This window comes from Taudactylus pleione, unplaced genomic scaffold, assembly GCF_031769625.1.
Source record: "Taudactylus pleione unplaced genomic scaffold, aTauple2 ptg000296l, whole genome shotgun sequence".
NCBI classification, from domain to species: Eukaryota; Metazoa; Chordata; class Amphibia; order Anura; family Myobatrachidae; genus Taudactylus; species Taudactylus pleione.
Window position 1 is genome coordinate 1,948,140 of NW_028284698.1, and position 13,510 is coordinate 1,961,649.

The 13,510-nt window shown below is 43.8% G+C and overlaps 1 protein-coding gene across 1 annotated transcript in view; it reads right to left on the reverse strand.

The window, feature by feature from the left end:
- Nucleotides 1–10,740: 10,740 nt before the first annotated feature.
- Nucleotides 10,741–13,510, reverse strand: part of TBC1D8B (TBC1 domain family member 8B) — an 84,405-nt gene continuing 81,635 nt past the window's right edge. Inside the window, exon 21 of the mRNA XM_088482798.1 lies at nt 10,741–13,382. Within this exon, the coding sequence (XP_088338924.1) occupies nt 12,984–13,382 (399 nt within the window). The 3' untranslated portion in view covers nt 10,741–12,983. The remainder of the gene's footprint in view (nt 13,383–13,510) is intronic.

Here is a 13,510-nt window from a genome sequence, read left to right on the forward strand (position 1 = left end):
GTTTATCCCTATGTAAAAATCAGTGGGCCTGATTCAGAGAGACACTAAGGTGATCGCAGCTGAGATTTTGCACGCATCGAAGCTGCAAAAATATACTAATGGTTTCAAAGCTTACCCGAGCATAAGGACGCCCACTGCTGTCTTCTCTTATGCGTATGACGTCGCTTACGTGCGTCAAAATCGGTAACATCAACACACATCGAGCAGCCATTATGCCCTTACGGCAGGTCTGACCTGCCACAGCCTTGGGAGCTCTTGTGACACACAGAGCTGCCAGGAGATTGCAAGGGCTAATTTATGCATGCCCATGAAGGGTTCCTGTCTATAGATAGACAGTAATTAGTTAGACAATGTCTAGATAGACACCAGATGTTACACAGTAAATAGTTAGACAAAGATAAAAGTTCGACACAGAAAAAAAGTCAGACACACTAAAGTTAGACATATAAAACGTTCGACAGGTACAAAAGGTCGACAGGGTCAAACGTTCGACATGAAAATGATCGACACAAAAATGGTTGACACACTTACACACTTAGGCACCAAGGGGAGGGTTAGGGTGAAGATTAGGGCTAAAAAAAATTATGTAAAAAATTGTCAGTCATTTTTATATCGAACTTTTGATCTTGTCGACCTTTTCACGTCTAACTTTAGTGTAAAAACAGAAGAAGTAACCAGCGCTATATGTTAAAATATAGAAATGAATATAATACTAGTAGCTGGATGGTTGTAAATATAAAAAAAGGTTTAGTAATTTATTAAGCTAATTAGCACTTAAAAATATATATATATATAACATATAATATCATATGGACACATACATGAGTGTCTAAAGACATACAAACATTAAAATGTTTGACACATAGAAAAAAATTGAGTGTAATGCAAAAATCCACCAAGGACCAGTTCTGGATAAATGGGTACAAATGTATCTCTCTAAATAATCCCACAGTGATCAACGGTTATGACCCCAAAAAGCAGTAGATTGAGTGTATAGGAAGTTCCAAGTTGTCCCAACAGGGAGTAAGCAAGCTGAGCCACAGTGGTATGAATGAATAACAACACCACTTTACCAGTTCTTGATTGGAATGACTGTTTGGGAAATCCTCTGGCATCCAGCAGAGATGAAATTACAGGCTGAAGCACAATGATGAGGAAACCTTCAGGGCTGCAGGGGTAAATCCAAAGTATGATATCCGGGTAGAGAGTGTGTACCAAATGTTCCAAATAGAGCACAAAGGTCCAGATGATAAATGGTGGAGGGTCTCAACGCGTTTCGCTGAGCAATGACCACTCAGCTTCATCAGGAGTGTAAAGTGTATGTCAAAAAGTAGCTCTTATATACCCAGTGTATAATTAGGCATTCTAAACACATGAAATCAATCAATACAATAAAACAGTGCAGGAAAACCATCCATCAATAAAAACATCTAGACAGTCATAGGTATAGGGGACAGTCATACTCATAATCCCAGAGTGAGAAATATAAATAAATCATAGTTCATAAAAGGTTACCTTCTATAGTCTCTGATTATCAGTAAAAGTACTTCCGTGGTTCCGGACTCCTGATCACGTGATCATCCTAGGTCACGTGGTTCGGTATAGTCCAATTGAAAAATGGTAAAGACAACACGTCACTGGGACACAAGCTGTGTGTTCCGTTCACGTGTTGTGTATGGTCACGTGAGGGAGATCCCTAATGCGTCAGAGAGAATCCACTATTAGAGAAAGCAGGGAAAATCAGTCACATGAGGAGAATCCCCAGCACGAATACAAATGTCATAAAGGAAATCAACTGATAATATTAAAGTGCATCTTAAAAAGCACATAAGTGTATAAAATGAATAAATGACACAAAGTGTCAACCCCTACACCCTACACCAGCAGCTCTCCTGATAGAGAGAATAACAAAGAAACTTGACGCGCTATCTTTAGTGTCTCTGACTTTTGTCTGTGTCAAACTTTTTTCCCTGTCTAACTATTGACTGTCTAACATCTGGTGTCAATCTAATTACTATCTATCTCTTATACCACACCCACCCATGAAACGCCGTTCAAACGGACAGACACGCCTGCATTTGTCAGACTACTCCCCGTCACCACCCAAAACTCTGCCTGTCACTCACTTTGCGATGGATTCCTCTATGCATCCGTAGCAGTGATGAGATCGCTGCACATGCACAGTGCGGCTTATACACATGCGTGATGGCAGTCGCTCAATCGCTATTGTGTCCAGTTCTGTATCAGGCCCAGTGTGCACAAACTTCCATCTAATAGTTGTATATGGACATATTGTTAAATAAACATATTGTGTGCAGATCATGACGACACTGCCTTTTGGGTGAGCACTTAGGCTTCCAGCTGAAAGACCTGCAGGCCTTCTGGTCACTAGAGGAGCTATGACTTGGCTGCCTCCTGCGAGCTTCCAGAGCTGGAAATAGACGGCATAGAATTATGACTTGTCCATTAGAAGCAGAACGCTTGAACATATTCCAGATGTCTGCAGAAATGAGGGTTCTTGATATCACGCTGCCTTTATTACAGGACCATGGTGGTCTTCCTCCCTCCCTGCCCACCTGTGACCATCACAGGATTTTGTTATAGAAGATCTACTGTATCCAGATAAATACTGAATAGATTCACAGATGGTAGACAAAAAGAATAGGTTGACACAAAAATGGTCAACCTTTTTTTTACCCTAACCTTCCCCCAAGTGCCTAAACCTAACCCAACCTAATCCTCCAGCAAGTGCCTAACCTTATGTTACAAAAAAAAATGTTTTATTTGTGTTGACCATTTGTCCCTGTTGACCATTTATCAGTCAATGTTTTGTACCTGTCGACCTATTGAGTGTCTATCTAGACACTGTAGATCTTTAAACCGGATACCCCATCACAGCTGCAGAGGCAACAGTGTGTTAACTGCACACATCTTACCATACACAACACAGCTATTTTTTGGAGCAATGAAAACAATTATTAAAAGTAGTTGAATTTGTAAAATAATAGAGATGGGGGACTTGATATTTCATCTTTTACTTATCAACACCATGTAAAATATATAAAGCATACATAACAGTGGTGTTGTCTAAAAGTGCGTACACACACGATTTTTTGAACGATTATCATTAAATGATATCATTTAACGATAATCGTTTGAAAAAATCGTTCACTTTTGGAGTCAAACGATGAACGATTATTGTTCATGCACGTTCACGTTTGTAGTTCAGTCAGACTTGTCAACTCAATGATTTTCATTAAGTTAATATGCAAAAATCGTTTATTACATTTAAATGAGCATAGTAAATGAACAACTTTAGTAAACGATTTTAGTTCATTTTTTCAAGGTAGAAAATAGTTTACTAAAATCGTTCATTAACTAAATCGTTGTGTGTGTATTCACCTTTAGGATTTAAAAAACAAACAACAAAAAAAAAAACAACATATTGGGCCAAATGTAATAGGGTGTCTGTTTTTGGTAAATTGCGAGTTTTGTGCTAAACTCACACTTTTTCACATCTCTCCAATGTAATAGGGCAGGGGTCTTCAACCTTTGGCCCTCCAGCTGCTGTGGAACTACACATCCCAGAATATCCTGCCACAGTTTTGATATAACAGCATGCTAAAACTGTGGCAGGGCATCCTGGAATCTGTAGTTCCACAGCAGCTGGAGGGCCAAAGGTTGAAGACCCCTGTAACAGGGTGTCGGTTCAATAGAACTCGCATTTTTTCAGAATTACTAAAAATCCCCATTCTCAAAATCACATCCAGATGTTTTCACATTGAAAACAATCAATTCGCCCAATGTAATAGGGTGCGAGTTTCAGACTTGCAAAAAAAAAAAAAAAGATAACCAAAAGTCCCCAAATAAAAGACCAGCTTCAGGATAGCGAGTATATTCTGAGCAGGTCATATTAACACAGAAACATGCACATATTCATGAGATATGTGCATGTTTGTGTGTACTTATGCAAAACGTTTTTTTTTTTTTTTTAAATGACGTGCAAGTCCAACCCCCCCCCAAAGCATAACCAGCCCATGCTTTATAAACCCTGTCCTGGTTCTAAAAATACAGTGGACAAAATGCGTAGGGGGTTCCCTGTATATTAAGAACCAGCACAGGGCTTTGCTGAGCCGGCCCTGGTTGTGGAGAAACAGGGGACAAAACGAGTAGGGGTCCCCTGTAATCTCCATAACCAGCACCGGGCTCTTTCTGGCTGGGCGGTAATGCCACAGCCAGTGAAAAACCTTTCACCGGTTACTCCGGTCAAAAGCATTACCCCTGACCGCTAGTCAGCCCAGGCCGGGATCCCTGGGGGGTTGGGGACCCCCCCAATAAAGGGGTTCCACTATCCAGGGCACCCCAGGCCTCGGCTGATAGTCCGGGGCTATCCCCGGCACTCCTGGGCGGTGGGTGCCGGGTTGATAGTATTTACATAGGAAAAAACTTGCCTAAATTCGCATATGTAGTAGCCTCGAGCTGAAAAGTTTGCAGGCTATTACATTTGCGAGTTACAGTACAAACTCGCACCTTTAAAAAAATGCGAGAAGGTGCAAGTTTGTACTGTTACTAAAACTGACACCCTATTACATTTGGCCCATTATCTTAGTTTTATAGTTACTAGCTGCCCTAATCTGCAGGGACAGGACCACGTTTTGTTGATTAGCACATGGAAACTTTTGCCAGAAACTGTCTGCTTTGTAATCGCCAACTTCTCCATGCTCATTAGTTCTTGTTCTACTCTGCAGTTATTTGCAATTTTAACATACAAGATGGACTTATATAGTATGATCATAGCATATCGGGGGTGTTGATTTCTAATGTCTGTATGGAAGGTAAAGCATACGACGGACAAAACTATGCACCTGACTAGTAATACAGCTTCCCCGGAAATTACCCTCCAATATTGTGCTGTAAGTCATTTCTTAGGCCCGTATTCAATTCGAGGCGAAAATTCCAGACTTTTCGCTTCTTTCGCGAGCGTGCCCGATTATCCCCGTGTTCAATTTCTATGGACGTGAAAACGGGAACCGGCGAAAAAAACTGTCAATTTTCAGGAAATCATCCTTGGCCCCCCTAAAGATGTCCAGACATGAGGAATCACTATGGGTACCTCCGTTTTTGCCTGCTGAAGGGAAGTCAGGTTTTTAAATAGCCGCAGCAAGTGCATAAATGCGCCTGTGAAGAAGTGATGAAGAATAGCATTTAGGAATTAGTTTTTGGGAAAAATAACTGTTCCCATCAAATTTGGGGTACATGAAAGCATATTTCTATGTCCGTAAAATGATTTTTAAAAATTCTTCAAAAATGCACCTGCCGCTACTACCCGCAATGAAAACACCTGCCGCAAACTTTGGGACCCCTCTGGAATCTATTCCACTACTTTAGGATTTTGTCCCCCATATTTTTTTTTTTAACCCCAAAATTAAAGTACATTTTTTGGGGGTGTCCCAATTTTTTTGTAAAACTTTTTTAGACACCCATTCATTTTAGGGGACATTCCCAGGGGTGCAGGCTATTTTTTTTAAGCCTGCACCCCTAAACCCCAATTCTGCACTTTTTTTCGCCAGCAAAACACTGGAGAAAAGTTATCCCCGCTTTTTTACAAAGACTTTTCGCACTGGCGAAAAGTTTTTGAACTTGAATATGGGGATAATGCAAACAGGCGAAAATGAAGTCATCGGCGATAATGCGTTTTCGCTTTAAATTGAATACTACCCTTAGTTGGAAAGTTCTACCCATGATTCAATGGGCAAAATTTGCTAAGCAGCAAGTTCTAAACCCCGGCGATTTGGAGGCGGTTTTGCTATCCGCAGATGTACTAAGGCCAAAACCGCTGTCAAAACACATTTTAGAATAGAACAGGGCTGTCATTTAGAAACCACTGCAAAACCGCCACCAAACCCCCGGGGTTTAGAACCCGCTGCTTAGTAAATTTTGGCCAATGTGTTTTTTTACTAGCCTTCATTTTAGAATAGGGGTCAGGGAACTTTTTTACCTTTTACCCCAAAATATATTTAGATACGCAAACGTTACCCCCTTGATTTGAAAGGAAGGAAATCATATAGTAGTGCCCCCATTTAATGCCCCCATTGTTATGCCCCTGTAGTAGTGCCCCCATATAATGCCCCTGTAGTAGTGCCCCCATATAATGCCCCTGTAGTGCCGCTTAAACAAAAAAATAAAAACACTTAACTTAATCCCCGCTCCTGCATCCAACGCCGCCTGGCTGTTCCTTGGAACTATGGGAGAGAAGTCATGACATCTCTTCCAAAGTGCGCATGGAGAGAGACGGAAGCTGGAGTTCAGAAGAGAACTCCAGCCTCCGGCTAAAGCGGCGCTGCAGGGAAGGAGCCGGACGCCCACTGGTAATAACATCTCAGTGGGCGTCTGGCTTAGAGCCTCCCTGCGGCACAGCCGGGCATGCATATGAATCATTATAGAATGATTCATATGCATGCCCGGCTGTCCGTCCATTACCCCCAGGAATTTAATTTTTACCCGTTCCCTGACCACTGTTTTAGAACATGAAATGTACGCAATTAGTGGAATATTAGGGAAGGTAGTAGTGTCATTACTTATGTGAAAAAAAGTTATCTGGGAGCATAAGTGCCATTTTATTAATATCAGTTATTTATATAGCGCACAGATACTCTGCAGCACTTTGGCAAAATGTCTGTTTAATAATATTGTTGTTTGTGAACAGAGATGACAGCCTGTTATTCCCATGGTTTCACCTGTCCTCCCTGCCCAGCTGACAGTATATGTCTAGCCTATAATACTAGTGATCGCACGCATTACTGTACTCCTCATTTCAATTGCAATGCTTGTTTGTGGCAATGTGGTGTGTGTTCCAAGTGTCCTCTAATGTTATGCATTCAGGAAAACCACAAAAGCAACCAAAGGAAGCCAAAGCTGCTGCTGTACCCAATGTGTGCATTTACACCCAAAGGACTTACTGTATATACAAAGGTGCTGCAGTGAGGCACCAAATTCCTCTCCTGTGTTGGAAAGGTCTTAAGAGACCTCCCCGAGAGACCAGTGAGAATGGTATTGTCTGCTACATGTGGCATAGTTTACTCTATTACGGGATGTAGTTATGAGTCCGACACTCGTAAGGGACTCAAGATAGGCGCCCTTAGCGCTAGCCGCCCCCGCAGGTGGGGGGGGGGTATGTGGTTTGGGTTAGTCACCCACCCTCAGGGGGAAGGTTAGGGTTCAGCTGCCGGGACTTTATACCCATTCCCTCTAATACATATAATAACTATTTGAGGGTGGTAGTGGACATTCATTTTTTGAGGACAAATAAATAAGTGATGTAAAAACTGACACAAGAAACAGAACAATTCTTATACGTTCTGAAAAGATGGAGTTTATTAAGCATACCATTTACATCAGTCTTGCAATGGATACAATGTATAAAAAAGTTAAAAGTGCAAATGCAGAAATAAAATGAAACACTGCGAAGCAGATAAATGTGACCCAAGCAGCCGTGACCTCTGGAATGCGGATAGAAAAGGCGCAGCAATGTGTTTGGGCAATCCGGGATACATGATTGTAAAGCATGGCTGTAAGGATCAGAGTGCAAACACAAAATACAATTCATGGTGTGCCCCAATGATGGCGGCATATAATCCAGTACAATATTTTACATCTGAAATCAAATTAAATATCACAAAAATGTAAATTCATTATAACCCTAATTTGATAGTAATCTACTTCTGCTTGTACCTTATTCAGAAAGAGGTGACGCTATCTGCCCTAATCCAGTGCCAGACCCCTCCTGTTAATCTTATTCAGGTATGATACTCCTCTCGCAGTACAACACCCAAGGGGTGTGGCCTAATGGCAATTAGGGGCTATGATGTAATTGGAGCATGACATATTAGGAGTTGGGGCCAGAACACAAGGAAATAAAAATAATCACAATAACTACCAACATTCCCTACTGAAACTTAGTACAAAACAGATAGGCTACACCCCAATCCAAAGAAAAACATTTAGGTCACAGTGTTTAAAGTGGTCCTGGTTATGTATGCATGTTTTCTTCATTTAATCAGGAAAATAATAATGCACTTACAAAACAACCATTAAGAATGAAGTTACTGTAAGCTTCATGATTTTTACTATTATTTCTATGACTGCATATTAATTCAGCCCTCACACTGCTTAGTGGCTTAAAAATATGCGATGAGATGCAGCTGTAAGACTGAAGCACCGCTGACATATAAGTATTGTTTGCAAGTAAATACAAATATGTAAAACAAGTTAGTTGCTTAAGCCAAGTAATATAAACTTGCAACAATGGAGGAAAAATGCAAACACACAATTACAATTGGATTGGTTCTATATAGCAGCACTCATTAGGAGACAAAACAGCTTAAGGCCGGTACAAGCTAGATGATATCTAGTGTACCCGACTTAGTCAGCGACGGGACCCGGCATTGGCGAGTGCATACACACTTGCCGATGCAGGCAGTGACGGAGCGACGGCAATGCTGCATTCGGCAGCATGGCACCCCGCTAACATTATCGCCCGTCGGAACGGCATGCAGGATGGCGCTGACGAAGTGCAGGAGTGTGCATCATCAGCGACATAGCAGGTCCCCACTAAATGATGTGCCCGGATTGGACGACATATCGCTTAGTGTGTACCCGGCTTTAGTGTTCATTTTCTATTTCGTTTACTATTTCCTTTTCAACATTTAAACATTTGGTGGCAGGAAAGTTGGACAGACAGACATTAATGTGTGCATTATACAGTCATTTAGGATAGTACAGTGTGATGCAAAATAATTAACACAAGGAAATGTCTTCTTGGAAATTATAGTTACAGTACGTTTGTGTCATTTTCATAATGTTGATATTTAAGACTGTTAATCAACAATTTTAAGATTTCTCCCTAAACAAGGCATGTCTGACAAATGGGAACAGATGCATCTCACTATGGCTTTCTTTAAATAAGTTAAATTTACAATTTAAGTTGAACCATCAGCATAATTAACCATTTTATAATATATTATAAACTATCCATAGAGCATTGTCAATGTGGAAAATGTCCTACTTTGTGGCAGATAAAGGCACAATCTCACATTTTAAAACTAATTATACTTATAGGTCCTCTGAACTGCCAAAATACAAGATTTCACAGTGTTCTCCCCAGAAATTTTTTCCAGCCGGGTGGCATCAAAAAGTAGCCGGGTGGGGGCCTTCGCAATTATGCACGCTGGAAAAAGGGGTATCTCCCTTACCAATCCAGCCTGACTGGTCTCAGGCTGCTCCCCCACTGGCTCTCAGTCAAAAGTGCCCATTATGCAGTGCCCCTGTATTTGTGCCCTTTATACAATGCCCCCTGTAGTTTTCCCCTTTATACAGTGCCCCCTGTAGTTTAGCTTTGCCCTTATGCAGTGCCCCCTGGATGAAGTAGTGCCCCTATGTAGTGCCCCCAGACTGGTCCCTTATGTAATGCCCCCAGACTGGCCCCTTATGCAGTACCCCCACGCTTAAATAGTGTACCTTACCCAGTGCCCCCAGGCTGGCCCCTTATGCAGTGCCCCCAGTAGTAGCGCCTTATGCAGTGCCCCCATTAGCAGCCCCCCTATACAGTGTCCCCAGTAGCAGCCCCATGATACAGTGTCCCCAGTAGCAGCCCCATGATACAGTGTCCCCAGTAGCAGCCCCATGATACAGTGCCCCCAGTAGCAGCCCCATGATACAGTGCCCCCAGTAGCAGCCCCATGATACAGTGCCCCCAGTAGCAGCCCCATGATACAGTGCCCCCAGTAGCAGCCCCATGATACAGTGCCCCCAGTAGCAGCCCCATGATACAGTGCCCCCAGTAGCAGCCCCATGATACAGTGCCCCCAGTAGCAGCCCCATGATACAGTGCCCCCAGTAGCAGCCCCATGATACAGTGCCCCCAGTAGCAGCCCCATGATACAGTGCCCCCAGTAGCAGCCCCATGATACAGTGCCCCCAGTAGCAGCCCCATGATACAGTGCCCCCAGTAGCAGCCCCATGATACAGTGCCCCCAGTAGCAGCCCCCTTTATACAGTGCCCCCAGTAGCAGCCCCCTTTATACAGTGCCCCCAGTAGCAGCCCCCTTTATACAGTGCCCCCAGTAGCAGCCCCCTTTATACAGTGCCCCCAGTAGCAGCCCCCTTTATACAGTGCCCCCAGTAGCAGCCCCCTTTATACAGTGCCCCCAGTAGCAGCCCCCTTTATACAGTGCCCCCAGTAGCAGCCCCCTTTATACAGTGCCCCCAGTAGCAGCCCCCTTTATACAGTTCCCCCAGTAGCAGCCCCCTTATACAGTGCCCCCAGTAGCAGCCCCCTTTATACAGTGCCCCCAGTAGCAGCCCCCTTCATACAGTGCCCCCAGTAGCAGCCCCCTTTATACAGTGCCTCCAGTAGCAGCCCCCTTTATACAGTGCCCCTAGTAGCAGCCCCCTATACAGTGCCCCCATTAGCAGCCCCCTATACAGTGCCCCCATTAGCAGCCCCCTATACAGTGCCCCCAGTAGCAGTTAGCAGCCCCCTATACAGTGCCCCCAGTAGCAGCCCCATTTATACAGTGCCCCCAGTAGCAGCCCCCTTTATACAGTGCCCCCAGTAGCAGCCCGCTATACAGTGCCCCCAGTAGCAGCCCCATGATACAGTGCCCCCAGTAGCAGCCCCATGATACAGTGCCCCCAGTAGCAGCCCCATGATACAGTGCCCCCAGTAGCAGCCCGCTATATAGTGCCCCCAGTAGCAGCCCCCTCTATACAGCGCCCCCAGTAGCAGCCCCCTTTATACAGTAACACATACTCACAAAAGAAAAAAAAAATAGACAACTTACCTGATCCCCGCTCCAGCCGACGACCGCCGCTGTCCGCTGCTCCCGGGCCCGCTCTGCATTATGGGAGAGACGTCATAATGTCTCTCCCATCAACCACTGCGGGGGGAGCCGGAATGGGAGCTCATGAATGAGCTCTAGCCGGCTCCCTCTGTGGCCGCAGCAGCCAATCAGAGTCTGTATGACTCTCATTGGCTGGCTGCACTGCTATGACAAACACACAGCTGCCGCTGGCGGCTGTGTGTTTGTTTCTGTGTGGGGCAGACCGCTACTCACTGCGGTCTGCCCTACACTTGTGAGGCCCTGGGGACACTAGCGGCGGGTGCGGGCCCCTGTGCAGTGCACCGGCTGCTCCGCCGCTAGTTCTCAGTGAAGCACAACTGCCGGGCGGTGGGGGATTTTTGCCTGGGCGGACCGCCCGACAAATAAAGCGTGGGGAGAACACTGTTTCAGGCAGAAATCATATAGGTCAGTGGTGAGCTAGCAAGGGTGATATTTTTGTAAAATACAGTCTCTCTTTAGATTGTTTCTCAGAAGCTAGAATACGCTACACATTTTAAACTGCTTTCCAAGATGCACCCTGGACTGCACAGAGGCCAGTAGAATGCTCTCTGGACTGCACAGAGGCAAATAGAAAGCTATCTGGACTGCACAGAGGCAAATAGAAAGCTCCCTGGACTGCACAGTGGCCAGTAAAATGCTCTCTGGACAGCACAAAGGCCAGTACCATGCTCTCTGGACTGCACATAGGCCAGTAAAATGCTCTCTGGACTGCACAGAGGCCAGTAGAATGCTCTCTGGACTGCACAGAGGCCAGTAGAATGCTCTCTGGACTGCACAGAGGCCAGTAGAATGCTCTCTGGACTGCACAGAGGCCAGTAGAATGCTCTCTGGACTGCACAGAGGCCAGTAGAAAGCTCTCTGGACTAAACAGAGGCAAGTAGAAAGCTCTCTGGATTGTAAATTGCACAGTAGAAATGCAAGTGGGAAGACATTCTGGCAGAGGCTAGCAGTGTTCTAGGTCTAGTAGTTTAAAAAGTAAAGGTGGCTTCTTCCATTGTATCTTTGGGGGCAAGAGTAAAAAGTGATGTAGATAACTAGCTAGACAACCCTGAGCTGATGTTTTGGAGAAACCAATCTGGCTCTTTGTGCGAGTGAAATGCCTAACACAAAAATGTTAAAGTGTGCCTGCCACCTACACACAACGGAGGCAATTTTGTAGACTAAAACAATATTCAGACTATACATTTCTGAGAAGCACTGACATAACTGAGGCATGCGTCACACCTCAGTGTTGTCACTAGCATCTAGTGATAAACTGCAACCACATGGATATTGCTTCTGCACAAAAAATGTCCGTCTTCCCTGTGTGTAGGCAACAAACACATTATGCAATTTAACCAAATTTTCTGCAGTTGATTTTTGAAGAGTTACAATACTGTAACATCTGAAAAGCAAGTATCCCAGAACATGCTACATTATACAGATACTGCAATTCTTCCACGGAGAGAATGAAAGGAACATTATACAGACATTGCTATATGTTACACATTAAAATATTTTGATTAGAAAAACAAATTAAACTGCAGAGTATCCATTACTTTCTAGCAGTGAGAACAGAAACGTCACTGATAATTTGCATATGTAGCAGAAAATAAGTAACAATAAAGGCATAACGTAAATCACATTTCCTCGCCAACACAGAGGCCGTGAGCAGCTGAGACTAATGCCGCATTATAGCCTTTGGTGCATGGCATTTGACCACTCTGTCCGTACCCAAGAAGCAGTGTAGTTCTCTACAAACGGTGCAGGTAAGCAGAGTGGATAAATTCCTAGGCTAAATAAAATGTGTCTGTGTGACATTGGCTTTAAATATCAGAATATTTAAAAACAGATGCTCTTAATGCAAGCATATAGAACAACATTTATTATACATAACACATCAATAAAGCACTCTCCATTGGAATGCAAACATCTACAGTGCATCTGAAGTGTGGCTTCTTCGTTATAAGAAAAACTGCATTGTAGCCCTGAAAACATATAAAAGTGTCTGAGAACTGTGACCCACTTGAAAAAACAGAGCGTAATAGGAAATGTGGCCATTTCGTATAGTGGTCTGTGTAACGGAGATTAGAAGTTAATGTTTTATACCCTTTTACTAGCTCTCATTTGTGAGGTCCTAGTGGCTTCTAACTTGGCTTTTATGCTAGTAGATTTTTCAAAAAATCTGACAAGTGAAGGCTCATTTAGTAGTGAGGCGAGGATCTGTTCAAAAGCAAAAGACCATTCTGTGGCTTCTTTGGAAGGGTGAGCAACAGTGCTGTCCATTGGAATGCCAGCCTCCTGAGTTGTGTCATTATGTTCAGTACCTGCCACAGGTGGAACACTCTTGGACGGTGAAGCAGGATTCTGCAGTTTCCTCCCTACTTCTTCCATTCGGAGGAGGAGGCTGGTAACAGCTGCAATAGCACGATACAGAAGCTCTTCTTCAGGGTCCCCACGAAATAAGTTGTATAGGGTCTTTGAAAACTGGATGAACTGGGTCTAATGAGAGATTTCAAATAATGCAACATGATGAGAGCAGGCATATATGTAGAGATGATTAATCATGATTCACACACAGATGACAATTATGAAGATAGGAAGATATATGTATACTCACAAAGACAACA